Raw genomic sequence first — 16,088 nt, forward strand, 5'->3', positions numbered from 1 at the left:
TCTGGAACTCTCTGCCACAGAGGGTAGTTGAGGCCAGTTCATTGGCTATATTTAAGAGGGAGTTAGATGTGGCCCTTGTGGCTAAGGGGACCAGAGGGTATGGAGAGAAGGCAGGTACGGGATACCGAGTTGGATGATCAGCCATGATCATATTGAATGGCGGTGCAGGCTCGAAGGGCCGAATGGCCTACTCCTGTACCTAATTTCTATGTTTCTAATACTATTTTAATAGTACAACAGGATCTGGGGGTCAGTGTTCATCAGTCTATGAAAGTAAGCATGCAGGTACAGCAGGCAGTGAAGAAAGCGAATGGCATGTTGGAGTCGAGTATGGGAGCAAAGAGGTCCTTCTGCAGCTGTACAGGGCCCTAGTGAGATCACACCTGGAGTATTGTGTGCAGTTTTGGTCCCCTAATTTGAGGAAGGACATTCTTGCTATTGAGAGAGTGCAGTGCAGGTTTATAAGTTAATACCCAGGATGGCGGGACTGTCATATGCTGAGAGAAAGGAGCGGCTTGGCTTGTACACACTGGAGTTTAGAAGGATGAGGGGGATCTTATTGGAAAGTATAATATTGTTACGGGTTTGGACACCCTAGAGGCAGGAAACATGTTCCCGATGTTGGAGGAGTCCAGAACCAGGGGCCACAGTTTAAGAATAAGGAGTAAACCATTTAGATTGGAGACTTTTTCACACAGAGAGTGGTGAGTCTGTGGAATTTTCTGCCTCAGAGGGCGATGGAGGCCGGTTCTCTGGATACTCATTATGTAATTTATCATTGCGAATACCATAGACCAGACGGTCACGAACTAGGCTGTCACATAAATCGCCAGGCACATCTACTGGCAATGCGTTTCAAAGCACTAACGTATGTTTCAACAGGTTTGCCAGGTCTTACGCTTCGCAAAAAAAAGTCTCTCCGTTGCTATATTAGTACGTAATTCACATAACTATCAGAATTTGTTTAGCAGGAAGTCGGGGTCCCGGATGGACTCATAATGAAATCTTCTGGCATGTGGAGCAGCTTCTGTGCCCGCTAGGTTGTTGGAGAATAGAGGCACGAACACCTGGACTAGCAGCCGGGTGAGCCGTGTCTATATAAATGGTGAAATCTTCTTCAAACATGCGCCACCTTTTGGCAACACCAACGTTTCTAGTTTTCTGATTGCAGTAGCCATGGTAAAACATTAACTGGACAAAAAAAAAGATGACCCAATGAGACCGTTGGGTCCCATTTTCACACGGAAGGCCTGATCCTCCAACGCAATATTCCACCACTCATGCATAGCCCCGAACTGCGCAGGCGCGGCTGACGGGTTCCCGTTTTGATGCCCCTGATCCCTCCCTCCTCCCTTCTCCCCCCCCACCACCACGCACTCACGCCACCCCCCCCCTCAAACTCCCCCCCGCATCCATTCCCGTTTTGATGCCCCTGGTCCCCCACTCCGCCACTAGGACTCCCCCCCCCGCATCCACTCCTAGCGGTTCTCCGGTGTGCAGCCATTCCCTCCCATTGGGTTCCATTGCGACGTTTAGAACGCGCAGGTATTACGTGCAGCTGACGGGCGCGGCAAGTGGGAAAGGGATTTATTAAAGCTTAAAATGTGAATAGCTATTAAAATATAACAACAATTTAAATGTTCAAGAGGAGATTTATCAAATCCATTCTTTCTTGTTGCATTTCTTGTTGCGTTCTGCAGCCAGGGGGGGGGGGGGGGGGGGCGGCTTCAGGCAGTGGCCAGTGGGGGGTGGGCTTTCTGGAGAGCTAGTTTGGGTGTTGTGGGCAGTAGGGACTGGTTTTCAGAGGGCTAGTACGGACAATGTGGACCTAATGGATTCTTGGACTCACAGTTCACTCACTCACGGCTGATGGGCTCACGGTTCACTCACGGCTGGTGGACCTCTGGACTCAGGCTCGACTTCCGGACTCAAGTGCACCTTCCGGTCTCAGCGCGGCTTGTGGACTCACAGTTTACTCACTCACGGCTGGTGGACTCGTAGTTCACACATTCACGGCTTGTGAACTCAGTTCTGGACTCAACTCTCACTCATGGCTTCCGGGCTGACTGACTCACGACCGGCCTGGGGCTTTATTCTCCTCGCCCCCGGAAGGGGCGTTACCTTCATGGTGACTGACAGGCAAGAAGACCAATCTGCTGATCTCACAATTTTTTAAACCTTCATAACTTTTCTAATATTCCACCGATCGGAACAAAGATTGGAGCAGAGGAGAACGGTGAGTAAGGTGGCCAAAAAATCCTAGCGATATAGGGTACCGTTTTTGTGCAAATTTAAAAACATTGCAGACCGGAAGTGGTCAAGATGAGAGCTTTAGTAATAGTATAGATTAGGGGGTTACAGGGAGAAGGCAGGAGAATGGGGTTGAGAAGGTGAGATAGATCAGCCATGATTGAATGGCGGAGTAGACTTGATGGGCTGAATGGCCTAATTCTGCTCCTATCACATGAGCTTGAGGAATTTCATTGCACTCTGGTACATACGACAACAAAACAACGCGAATGTCGCTGAGATTGCATTACGTGGGGTAAGAGACGTGGGTAAAACAGTAGATAATACAGGGAAGACAAAGAAATGTAGTCGCCTCCATAGAGCGCTTTTATTGGTGTGGATACACAAGTTACACATGTAGAAAACATTCTGCAACCGAACACCAACATTGTTGGAATAAAAAGCAATTTTAATTGTCGATTAAAAACAAAAATTTCATAAAAGCATAAAAACGTCAAATAGACAAATGCAACGGGGGTAGGTATTTGAAGGAAAGTTTCAGTGCAGCAAAGATCTGCTGAAAAATGAACAATGCAACCAACGCACAGATTTACAGGTCTCCCCCACACCAACGATCCACAGCAACTGAGCAGACAGCTGCTGCCGTCACTGGTCCCATACAATGTCGCTTCTCCGCAGGGTCGTCTGCAACTTCTGCGCATTCCTAAGCAGCTGAAGGCTTTCTTGTCCTTTCTTCCCCAGCCCAGCGGACGTTTTCCGCGAGGGTTCGGCAGCTTTGGGAGGAGCCCCTTTCATTCCGTCCTCAGCTTTTGACTGCTTCTTTGCGTCAGCGGTCCGCTTTCGCACCTTCTTGGTTTTCAGGTTCAGCCGCTCCACCTTTGAAGAGAGACAATTGTCAAAAATTTAAAAAAAAAAAAAAAAAAAAAAAAAGTCACACGTTTGCCCATCACTTAGTTTAGCGTATTATTATTTTCACGTGAAACATAGAAATAGAAAATAGGTGCAGGAGGAGGCCATTCAGCCCTTCGAGCCAGCACCGCCATTCATTGTGATCATGGCTGATCGTCCCCAATCAATAACCCGTGCCTGCCTTCTCCCCATATCCCTTGACACCACCAGCCCCTAGAGCTCTATCTAACTCTCTCTTAAATCCATCCAGTGACTTGGCCTCCACTGCCCTCTGTGGCAGGAATTCCATAAATTCACGACTCTCTGGGTGAAAACGTTTTTTCTCACCTCAGTCTTAAATGACTTCCCCTTTATTCTAAGACTGTGGCCCTTGGTTCTGAACTCGCCCATATTTGGTAACATTTTTCCTGCTTCTAGCTTGTCCAGTCCTTTTATAAGTTTCTATAAGATTTTCCCCTCATCCTTCTAAACTCCAGTGAATACAAGCCTAGTCTTTTCAATCTTTCCTCATATGACAGTCCCGCCATCCCAGGGATCAATCTCGTGAACCTACGCTGCACTGCACAAGGATGTCCTTCCTCAAATTAGGAGACCAAAAACTGTACACAATACTCCAGATGTGGTCTCACCAGAGCCCTATACAACTGCAGAAGAACCTCTTTACTCCTATACTGAAACCATCTTGTTATGAAGGCCAACATTCCATTAGCTTTCTTCACTGCCTGCCGTACCAAGGCACAGTGAAAAGCATTTGTGTACAAGAATATACATAATTACAGTCAATCCATCCACAGTGTACAAATGCAGGGATACAACGAAGGCAGACACAACATGCTGGAGTAACACAGCGGGTGAGGCAACATCTCTGGACAGTAGGAATGGGCGACGTTTAAGGTCGAGACTCGACCCGAAACGTCTGAAGAAGGAAGGGTCACGAGTAGAAATGTCGCCCATTCCTTCGCTCCAGAGACGCTTCCTTTGAAGAAGGGTCTCGACCCAAAACATCGCCTATTCCTTCTCTACAGAGATGCTGCCTTTGAAGAACAAAGGCAGGACTGTTATATGAGCAAAATTTGATAAGACTAGGCTTGTACTCACTGAAGTTTAGAAGGATGAGGGGGCATCTTATAGAAACATATAAAATTATAAAAGGACTGGACAGGCTAGATGCAGGAAAAATGTTCCCAATGTTGGGCGAGTCCAGAACCAGGGGCCACAGTCTGAGAATAAAGGGGAGGCCATTTAAGACTGAGGTGAGAAAAAACTTTTTCACCCAGAGAGTTGTGAATTTGTGGAATTCCCTGCCACAGAGGGCAGTGGAGGCCAAGTCACTGGATGGATTTAAGAGAGGGTTAGATGGAGCTCTAGGGGCTAGTGGAATCAAGGGATATGGGGAGAAGGCAGACACAGGTTAGTGATTGGGGATGATCAGCCATGATCACAATGAATGGTGGTGCAGGCTCGAAGGGCCGAATGGCCTCCTCCTGCACCTATTGTCTATGTTTCTATTAACATTCAGTGCAAGAAATTACACTGAATCAGTCTGATTAAAGATAGTTCAAAGGACTCCAATGAGGTAGATGGGAGATCAGGACTGCACTCGAGCTGATGAGAGGATGGTTCAGTTGCCCGATTACAGCACGGAAGTTGCTGGTCGCTGGGCCGAAGGGCCTGTTTCCAAGCGCTGTATCTCTAAACTAAACTTTCACCTTCCAAATTGTGAACAAGAGGAGTAGATTTACGATCCGATAGAACTTTATTATTCCCAGGAGGGAAATTGATCTGGCCAGTCAACATATCGGGCTGACACGGTGGCGCAGCGGTAGAGTTGCTGCCTGGCAGCGAATGCAGCGGTGGAACTGTCTGTACGGAGTTTGCACGTTCTCCCCGTGACCTGCGTGGGTTTTCTCCGAGATCTTCGGTTTCCTCCCACACTCCAAAGACGTACATGTTTGTAGGTAAATTGGCTTGGTATAAATGTACCCCTAGTGGGTGTAGGATAGTGTTAACGTGCGGGGATCGCTGGTCGGCGCGGACCCGATAGGCCGAAGGGCCTGTTTCCACCCTGTATCTCTTTTTTTTTTTAAATAATCTTTTTATTAGATTTTAAATGATACCAATGAACCTGCCTCCACCACTTCCACTGGAAGCTCATTCCACACCGCCACCACTCTCTGAGTAAAGAAGTTCCCCCTCATGTTACCCCTAAACTTCTGTCCCTTAATTCTGAAGTCATGTCCTCTTGTTTAAATCTTCCCTATTCTCAATGGGAAAAGCTTGTCCACATCAACTCTGTCTATCCCTCTCATCATTTTAAAGTCCTCTATCAAGTCCCCCCTTAACCTTCTGCGCTCCAGAGAATAAAGACCTAACTTATTCAACCTATCTCTGTAACTTAGTCGATAAAATTTCTTTGGGTTGTTGTAAATGTTAGGCTTTGTTCTGATATTCCTAGTATTATTAGTTTTAAATCGGGATCCAATTGAGTGTTGACAACTAGAGATAATCTTCTGAAAATGCCCGTCCAGAAGCTTTTGATTTTTAGACAATTTACGAATGTGTGAGTTCGGTCAGCCTCTAAATGTTGACATTTATCACAGAACCCTCCCTGTATCTCTAAACTAAACTAAACATGAAACATGAAATTAAAGTGACGGGTGGAAAGACTTGGGGAGATGTGCAAAGATTGAGGAGGTGGGGTGGGGTGGGGGGTGGGATGGGGGTGGGAGGTGGGGTGGGGTGGGGAGGAGGTGGGGAGGAGGTGAGGTGGGGTGGGGTGGGGTGGGGAGGGTGGGGTGGGTGGGGTGGGGGGGGGTGGGGGGGGGTGGGGTGGGTGGGGAGGGTGGGTGGGGAGGAGGTGGGGAGGAGGTGAGGTGGGGTGGGGTGGGGAGGAGGTGAGGTGGGGTGGGGTGGGGGGGAGTGTTGTGAGGTGAGGTGGGGTGGGGTGGGGTGGGGTGGGGGGGATGGGTTGGGGTGGGGTGGGGTGGGGTGGGGTGAGGAGGAGGTGGGTGTAATCAGTCTCGGTCCACCTGAGGGCATGGGAGGAATAAATAAAAAACATCAGATACTCACATGGTCCTGGTGATTTTTGAGTTTTGAAATCTGGTCGCCTTTCTTCTCCATCCTTTTCACCAGACAGTCCAGCTCACGTTCCAAATCTTCACGGACATCGATGTCTTTGGTACCTTGTATCTGTTCCAGCAGGTCCTGGTGCTCACTGCAAAGATAGAATGGATGAGGCACTTGCACAACTGAGGTCACCCTGCAGATGGCTCACTTCAATAGCACCTCGTGTTCCGCTTGAGCAGTCTGCACCCCCAGCGGCATGAACATTGACTTCTCCAATTTCCGGTAGTCCTTACTGTCTCCTCCCCTTCTCAACTCTCCCCCTCAGCCATCGGGCTCCTCCTCTTCCTTCCCCCTTTCCCCCCCCCCCCCCCCCCCCCCCCCCCCCCCCCACCCCCCCCCCCCCCCCCCCCCCCACCCCCACCCCCACCCTGCATTAGTCTGAAGAAGGGTTTCGGCCCAAAAACGTTGCCTAGTTCCTTCGCTCCATAGATGCTGCCACACCAGCTGGGTTTCTCCAGCATTTTTGTCTACATTTGTTTTGAAGGTGGAAATGTTCACCACTAGAGGGCATAGCTGTGATGTTTAGTTTAGTTAAGAAATACAACGCAGAAACCGGCCCTTTGGCCCATCGAGTCTCGTGATCACCGCACGCTAGCACTATCCTACACACTATGGGCGTTAGAATCCAATTTACCTACAAACCTGTACATCAATAGACAATGGACAATGCACAATAGATGCAGGAGGAGGCCATTCGGCCCTTCGAGCAAGCACTGCCATTCAATGTGATCATGGCTGATCATCCACAATCAGTACCCCGTTCCTGCCTTCACCCCATATCCCCTGACTCCGCTATCTTTAAGAGCCCTATCTAGCTCTCTCTTGAAAGCATCCAGAGAATTGGCCTCCACCGCCCTCTGAGGCAGAGAATTCCACAGATTCACCACTCTAGATAATAACATTTTTCATCATCATCATTCTAAATGGTCTACACCTTATTCTTAAACTGTGGCCCCTGCTTCTGGACGTCTTTGGAGAGTGGGAGGAAACCGGAGCACCCCGAGAAAACCCACGCGGTCACGGGGAGAACGTACAAACTGCGCACGGACAGGATTGAACCCGGGTCTCCGACGCTGTGGGGCAGCAACTCTACCGCTGCGCCACCGTGCTGCCTGCACAACAGCCACCAAGCTGGCATGAACATTGCAATAATATTGTGTGGGAAGGAACTGCAGATGCCGGTTTACACCGAAGAAAGACACAAAATGCTGGAGTCACCCAGCGGGACCGGCAACAACTTCCCCTCATGACCAGCGGGCTGCAGCTGGGTTTGGTACTCACAAGCTCATTTGACCCAGCTCATCCTGCAACGCCACGAGGATCTCGGCGAGCCCCTCAGTCAGCGGGGAGTGCGGGGGAGAGAGGGATCCAAACTTCACACCGTTGCTGCAGGTCAGCTGCCTCGAATTCTTCGCAGCCCTCTGATCGTGCAGCCTCGGCCTCCCGTCGTAGTGTTTCATCAGATGGAGCACGTTCTGTACATTGGCTGTGACGGAGTGGCTGGAACTAATGGACTGGAACACAAAAAAAAACAAAACAGCATAAACAACAATTTTTTTTTAAATGCAGCATTTTTAGTTTTTGAGATACAGCGCGGAAACAGGCCCTTCGGCCCACCGAGTCCACACCGACCAGCGATCATCGCACATTAAAGGGCCGGTCCCACCAGCATGCGACCTGCATGCGGCGAGCGCGACCAAACCGGAAGCGGGGGTCGAGTGAGTAACGTGAAGCTCGAGTGAAGTCCGCGTACGGGGTCGAGACGCTGCGCACGCCCGTCGAGGCGGTGCGTTCGGCGTCGATGCGGCTGCGGGCCGGCAGGCTGTGGACGCGCGGAATTTTTGAACACGGTCAGTTTATCGGAGCCCCGCGTGATGTCGGGACCAGCTCCGCACAACTCCATACGGCTCCGGCGATCGAGGTGGGACCGGCCCCGCGAGGCCGTACGGCTCAAGCGACCACGTTAGCTCGCGCTTGCCGCTTGGAGTCGCATGCTCGTGGGACAAGCCCTTAACACTTCTTCTTATCGAGCCCACACACCAGATTAGAAATTGTCCAGCCAGAGCTGAGCACACTACCCGGCATCTGCGCACAATGGTGTCTGTCTTGTCGCTTCTGGTGCGTGGGGGTGGACAGATTGGTGGAAACAGGGCCGCGACGTGAACGCTCTTCCCTTGACCTCACATTAACCACAATCCTACACACATGAGGGACAATTTACAATTTATACCAAGCCAGTTAGCCTACAAACCTGCACGTCATGTGAGAGAGAGAGCTAGATAGGGCTCTTAAAAATAGCGGAGTCATGGGATGTGGGGTGAAGGCAGGAACGGGGTACTGATTGGGAAAGATCAGCCATGATCACATTTAGCAGTGCTGGCGCGATGGGCCGAATGGCCTACTCCTGCACCTATTGTCTATTGTCTTTAGAGTGGCGGAGGAAACCGGAGCACCCGGAGAAAACCCACGCGGGTCACGGGGAGAAGGCACAAACTCCGTACAGACAGCACCCGTAGTCAGGATGGAACCCCAAGTCTCTGGCGCTGTGAGGCAGCAACTCTACCACTGCGTGACAATGTGCAGGGAGTGGATGAGAAAGTAGGATAACACAGAACTAGTGGGCTTGTATATTCTTTAGAAGGATGAGAGGGAATCTTATTGAAACACAAAAGATTATTAAGGGTTTGGACTCGCTAGAGGCAGGAAACATGTTCCCGATGTTGGGGGAGTCCAGAACCAGGGGCCATACAGTTTAAGAATAAGGAGTATCCATTTAGAACGGAGACGAGGAAACACTTTCTCTCACAGGAATTCTCTGCTTTAGAGGACGGTGGAGGCCGGTTCTCTGGATACTTTCACGAGAGAGCTAGATGGGGCTCTTAAAGATAGCGGAGTCAGGGGATAGGGGGAGAAGGCAGGAACGGGGTACTGATTGGGGACAATCAGCCATGATCACATTGAATGGCGGTGCTGGCTCGAAGGGGTCGAATGGCCTACTCCTGCAACTATTGTCTATTGCAAGGCTAAGCCAGCAAAGTCCGATCAATGATAGTCCAAGGGTCTATTGGAATAATCCTGGTTGGCGACACTGATATCGCCAAGTGGGACAGGCCCTTTAGTTACTGATATTGAGGAATGCATGTGAAAGTAGACACAAAATGCTGGAGAAACTCCGCGGGTGAGGCAGCATCTATGGAGAGTAGGAATTGGCGACGTTTCGGGTCGAGACCCGAAACGTCGCCAATTCCTTCTCTCCATAGATGCTGCCTCACCCGCTGAGTTTCTCCGGCATTTTGTGTCCACCTCCGATTTTACCAGCAACTGCCGTTTCTTTCTTTGACGAATGCATAACGAAAGGCAGATAGACATTCCCAATCATTCCCAGGGTTATTCCTAAATCTCCTCGGGACCCTCTCCAACACTTCCTCAGACATGGTGGCCAACAAACTCACTCTGCCAGCAACGAATGGAAATTCGGCTTGTCCTGGCCACAGACGAGGCGACCGAGAGTTTTCTCTCGGCATCTCCTTCTGCAAAACAAAGAGGTGTAATGGTGAAAGAATTCAAATGAATAGTCCGCAAGGCAGCAACTCTACAGCCATCAGGCTATTAAACCCAGCAACAAATAAGCTATAGAAACATAGAAATTAGGTGCAGGAGTAGGCCATTCGGCCCTTCGTGCCTGCACCGCCATTCAATATGATCATGGCTGATCATCCAACTCAGTATCCCGTACCTGCCTTCTCTCCATACCCCCTGATCCCCTTGGCCACAAGGGCCACATCTAACTCCCTCTTAAATATAGCCAATGAACTGGCCTCAACTACCCTCTGTGGCAGAGAGTTCCAGAGATTCGCCACTCTCTGTGTGAAAAAAGTTCTTCTCATCTCAGTTTTAAAGGATTTCCCCTTATCCTTAAGCTGTGACCCCTTGTCCTGGACTTCCCCAACATCGGGAGCAATCTTCCTGCATCTAGCCTGTCCAACCCCTTAAGAATTTTGTAAGTTTCTATAAGATCCCCTCTCAATCTCCTAAATTCTAGAGAGTATAAACCAAGTCTATCCAGTCTTTCTTCATAAGACAGTCCTGACATCCCAGGAATCAGTCTGGTGAACCTTCTCTGCACTCCCTCTATGGCAATAATGTCCTTCCTCAGATTTGGAGACCAAAACTGTACGCAATACTCCAGGTGTGGTCTCACCAAGACCCTGTACAACTGCAGTAGAACCTCCCTGCTCCTTTACTCAAATCCTTTTGCTATGAAAGCTAACATACCATTCGCTTTCTTCACTGCCTGCTGCACCTGCATGCCTACTTTCAATGACTGGTGTACCATGACACCCAGGTCTCGCTGCATCTCCCCTTTTCCTAGTCGGCCACCATTTAGATAATAGTCTGCTTTCCTGTTTTTGCCACCAAAATGGATAACCTCACATTTATTACTGTGAGCTCTGAACTGCAAAAGACTATATTATTATTTGTTATTTGTACTACATTTGTTATTTATTGAACTTTTTCTTTTTTTTCCCGCCATTGTATACAATGTTTACATATTCACATATTCTATTGTGCTGCAGCAAGTAAGAATTTCATTGTCCCATCTGGGACAAAAGACAATAAAGAGAGAGCTAGATAGGGCTCTTAAAAATAGCGGAGTCAGAGGATATGGGGAGAAGGCAGGAACGGGGTACTGATTGGGGATGGTCAGCCATGATCACATTGAATGCGGTGCTGGCTCGAAGGGCCGAATGGCCTCCTCCTGCACCTATTGTCTATAACACTCTTGACTGTGGGGGTGGAACGCTGGAGAGTTGCTGCCTCACAGCGCCAGAGACCCGGGTTCGATCCCAACTACGGGTGCTGGCTGAACAGAGTTTGTGCGTTCGCCCCGGGACCTGGTGGGTTTCCCCCGGGTGCCCCGGTTTCCTCCCACACTCCAAAGACTTACAGCTTATTGGCTTTGGTAAAATTGTCCCTACCCTAGTGTAGGATGATGTTAGTGTACATTTAGTCTACTCCACAGCAAAATCTCCTCAAGGTACGACTACTTTGGAGAAGTTTTGCTCCTCTCTCCAAAGACAGTTTAGCAACCTCTTCTATCACTGGCTGCCCTTTGTGATTCCTCTGAAAAATCTACTTATCTTAACTACTAAACCAGGTTCGCTTCTTAATAAACAGACACCACACAAACTGTTTGGTAGACCAGTTCAAAACTTTACTTAACATCGGCCGATGGAAGGGAGGGAGAACTCCAAGTCAAGTGACCAACACAGACACTTGACTGTGCTCAGCCACCTTCTCTGAACAACAGAATTACATTGCCTTAAATAGGGTTTTTTTGTTCCCTTAACACATTCCACAGACATTAATCATGTCAGAGGTACAGGAAAAGGTTTCCACAGATTGCATCACATCAAACCTTTTGTTTACATGGTACAAGATATACTAAAAACATTGGCTATTTGCTTTATCTCCAAATAGACCACCCCTAGCTCTTTTCGCTGCTTCCTCTGTCATTTGGTCCCTCATAAACATAGGTCATTTGTTTACAAAGATGTGACTGTTTATTTCTCTCTTCCTTTATTGCCTCCTCCCCCATAAACATTGGTCATTTGGTTTATGGCATCTTACTTTCAAAGATATCTCTCTAGCTCCTTCACTTGGGAGACAATGTTATCTCACACACCCCGCAACCTGAGGAAAGCCTAATTTGACACTAAATATAAGCTGTAAGCTAGCCCAGAAACCAATTTAATATCTTCTTATATTTTTAACTAAAACTCGGCTTCATCACCTCCTTCCCTCCAACTCTGTCTCCGCCTCTTCCTTTCTTTTTCACCCCCCCCGACATCAGTCTGAGGAAAGGTCTCGACCCGAAACTTCGCCTATGCCTTCGCCTTCGCTCCAAAGATGCTGCCTCACCCGCTGAGTTTTTCCAGCATTTTTGTCTACCTTAGTGTACAGGGCGATCGCTGGTCGGCACCAACCTGCTGGGCCGAAGAGCTCGCTTCCTCGCTGTATCTCTCAAGTAAAATCTTTGATTTTGTTATTTTTAGTGCGTTTGAAAAGTTTGTGTTAATGTTCTCTGGTTTTGTTTTATTTGTGGGGTCGGGAGAAACCTTTGTTCAATCTCTTACCTTGCCGGAGATGCGATTGTTTTCCGGATCGTATCTCCGGTTGCTCTGCGGCCTAACATCGTGGAGCCGGAGGCCTCGCTCGGGACTGACTTTGAGCCCCACCGCGGGGCCGTGGACTTGCCATCGGAGCTGATCCCTTGCCTGGGATCGACGCTCCAACCGCGGCCTGCGGACTTTAACACAAAGCAGCTCACAGTCTTGGGTTGAGACCGACGTCGGGAAGCTCCAGAAGCCGCACAATGTTCGACTGGCCTCGACCCGGGTTCCCCTGCCGGCTACGGGAGTCAAGATTGGCCCATCAACGGAAGGTTTGAGGCCCTCGACCGTGGAAGTACAAAGTACATTTTTTTTGCCTCCACGGAGAGGCGACTTTTTCCACGTCAGAGGGGACATTCCAGCGTCCTGGGCCTGGGATCCCTCGTTGGGGACCCGGGAGGAGAAGAAGCTCCGACAGCTGGCCTGCGGCCAACTTCTACCGTGGGCGCGGCGGGGACTTGCCATCAGGAGCGGGGTCCCTCGCCGGGGATCCCTGGAGAGGGGGGTTCGACCGCCGGCCTGCGGCCTACACCAACTTGAAGCCGCTGTCTCCAGTGGGGAGGCACCGACTCAGGATTTACCTGGACTTTCACTCATCTGGACGCCCGCAGCGGCAGCTGCGGAGAGTTGAGGTCCCGACCACGGGGGAAAATGGAGGAGGACTGGCCAAATTGTGTGCCTTCCACCACAGTGAAGAATGCTGTGGTGGATGTTTATGTTAAATTTTTATTGTGTTTTGTGTGTGTTCCTTTTTTATTGTACTGCTGCTGGCAAATTCATTTCACTTCACTCGCACTTCCTTTTTATTGGTGTGACTGTACGGCAAATCAAATTCCTTGTATGTTGCAAAACATACTTGGCTATTAAAGTATGATTATGATTAAAGTCTCCACCTAACTCCGGACCTGCTACAGAACACAAACCATATTGAAACTAATACCCCCCCTAATGTAGGAAGCATTCTGCCGAATCTCTGCTGTCCCCACTCCAAAGCCCCCACATCCTTGCTGCATTGGGGTGACCAGAACCACATGCAGTACTATCCTTGCCAAAGTGCTATCAATCTACAACACGACTTCCTGACTCTTGCGCTCAGTGCCATAACCAATGAAGGCAAGCATGCCACAAGCTTGCTAGACCATTCTCAAGCATCTACAGTTAGTTTCGTTCAGAGATACAGCGTGGAAGCAGGCAGCTTTAGCCCATCGAGTCTGGGCTGACCCACGATTAGTTCTATCCTATGCACTCGGGATCATTTTCAGGAACCAATTAGCCGACAGACCTGCACGTCGGAGGAAACATGAGCACCTGGAGAAAACCCACCCGGTCAGAGCTAGAACGTACAAAGTCTGTACAGGCAGCGCCTGGAGTTGGGACGGAACTCTGGTCTCTGGCGTTGTGAGGGCAGCAACTCTACCGCTGCGCCAGAGACCCGTGCCGACCTTTCAGGGCAAAAAGTTGCTCTTTGAAGAGTTGCTTGCAGTATTTGGGAAACCAATTCTTAGAGCAGTTAGTCACATTGAAAGCCTAGATTTCGTTAAAGCCCATTAAGATACAAAGAAGAACATTTCCACAAACCATGCCTTGCATTCCATGACAAGTGTTAGTGCACCACTTAGAATTCATGAATTATTAAATTGCAATTAACTACTTACAAAATATATTTGCCATATATCCCACCTTCACACCACCTTTCCTTTTCTTCACTTTAGTTTTCTTTTTAGTAGAAGTGGATCTCAGAAGTATTCTGTTTATTTCAAGTCCAGTTTGCAGCTAAAAAACGAGAGAAGCATTACAAAATAAAATTTTAAAAAATGCTTCCTAAAAAGAAATGCACTGATAATCTAAGCAAAACACAGTGCTGGAGTAACTCAGCGGGTCAAGCAGCATCTGTGGAGAACATGGATAGGTGACGTTTCACAGAGTGCTGGAGTAACTCAGCGGGTCAGGCAGCATCTGTGGAGAACATGGATAGGTGACGTTCACAGAGTGCTGGAGTAATTAACTCAGCGGGTCAGGCAGCATCTGTGGAGGGAATGAGCAGCACGGTGGCACAGCGGTAGAGTTGCTGCCTTACAGCGCCAGGGACCCAGGTTCCATCCTGACTACGGGTGCTGTCTGTGCGGAGTTTGCACGTTCTCCCCGTGACCGGCGTGGGTTTTCTCTGGGTGCTCGCATGCTCCAAAGAAGTGCGGATTATATTGAATGGTGGTGCAGGCTCGAAGGGGCCGATTGGCCTACTCCTGCACCTATTTTTATATGTTTCTAGGGACAATTTACAATTTTACCAAAGCCAATTGTCCCTAGAAATATAGAAAAATAGGTGGAGTAGGCCATTCGGCCCTTCGAGCCAGCACCACCATTCAATATGATCATGGCTGATCATCCAACTCAGTACCCCGTTCCTGCTTTTTCCCCCCATATCCCTTGATTCCTTTAGCACCAAGAGATAAATCTAACTCTCTTGAAAACATCCAGTGAATTGGCCTCCACTGCCTTCTGTGGCAGAAAATTCCATTGGCAGAGAATTCCAAACCCTAGTGTGTGTAAGATAGTGTTAGTTTGCGGGAATCACTGGTCAGCGCGGACTCGATGGGCCGAAGGGCCTGTTTCCGCGCTGCATCGCTTAACTAAACGATGTTTCACGGTGGGACCCTTCTTCACTCCGATCAACCCGAAGCATTGCCTGTCCATACTCTCTAGAGATGCTACCTGACCCAAGTTACTCCAGCACTTTGTGTTTTGTTCTGGATTGCAGCATCTGCAGTTCCTGGTCTCTGCACCGAGGCTCTGTGCCTAAAATAACACGCGGGCTAATTGATTGCAAAGAAAAGCCTTGCAGAAATTAGCAGTTATTTTTGAAACTAACAAAAACATAAATTTGACAGAGAAAGTGTCAGTGGTAGGGAATTGAAGAATACAGTTGAACAGAGGGATCTGGGTGTAACCGTGCATAGTTCCTTGAAGGTGGAATCTCATATAGATAGGGTGGTAAAGAAAGCTTTTGGTATGCTAGCCTTTATAAATCAGAGCATGGAGTATAGAAGCTGGGATGTAATGTTAAAATTGTACAAGGCATTGGTGAGACCAAATCTGGAGTATGGGGTACAATTTTGGTCGCCCAATTATAGGAAGGATGTCAACAAAATAGAGAGAGTACAGAGGAGATTTACTAGAATGTTGCCTGGGTTTCAACAACTAAGTTACAGAGATAGGTTGAATAAGTTAGGTCTTTATTCTCTGGAGCGCAGAAGGTTAAGGGGGGACCTGATAGAGGTCTTTAAAATGATGAGAGGGATAGACAGAGTTGATGTGGACAAGCTTTTCCCTTTGAGAATAGGGAAGATTCAAACAAGAGGACATGACTTCAGAATTAAGGGACAGAAGTTTAGGGGTAATATGAGGGGGAACTTCTTTACGCAGAGAGTGGTGGCGGTGTGGAATGAGCTCCCAGTGGAAGTGGTGGAGGCAGGTTCATTGGTATCATTTAAAAATAAATTGGATGGGCATATGGATGAGAAGGGAATGGAGGGTTATGGTATGAGTGCATGCAGGTGGGACTAAGGGGAAAAAAAAAATTTGTTCGGCATGGACTTGTAGGGCCGAGATGGCCTGTTTCCGTGCTGT

General features: G+C 48.8%; 1 protein-coding gene across 1 annotated transcript in view; it reads right to left on the reverse strand.

Annotated features, from left to right (window-relative positions):
• Positions 1 to 2,602: 2,602 nt before the first annotated feature.
• The window catches only part of cep57l1 (centrosomal protein 57, like 1), a 137,847-nt gene continuing 124,361 nt past the window's right edge, over positions 2,603 to 16,088 (reverse strand). Inside the window, exons 7-11 of the mRNA XM_055634973.1 lie at positions 14,142 to 14,234; positions 9,741 to 9,818; positions 7,570 to 7,802; positions 6,232 to 6,376; positions 2,603 to 3,126 (exon numbers count right to left, since the gene is read on the reverse strand). Of these exons, the coding sequence (XP_055490948.1) occupies positions 2,896 to 3,126; positions 6,232 to 6,376; positions 7,570 to 7,802; positions 9,741 to 9,818; positions 14,142 to 14,234 (780 nt within the window). The 3' untranslated portion in view covers positions 2,603 to 2,895. The remainder of the gene's footprint in view (positions 3,127 to 6,231; positions 6,377 to 7,569; positions 7,803 to 9,740; positions 9,819 to 14,141; positions 14,235 to 16,088) is intronic.

Source organism: Leucoraja erinacea, chromosome 5 (assembly GCF_028641065.1).
Source record: "Leucoraja erinacea ecotype New England chromosome 5, Leri_hhj_1, whole genome shotgun sequence".
In the NCBI taxonomy this organism is placed as follows: domain Eukaryota; kingdom Metazoa; phylum Chordata; class Chondrichthyes; order Rajiformes; family Rajidae; genus Leucoraja; species Leucoraja erinaceus.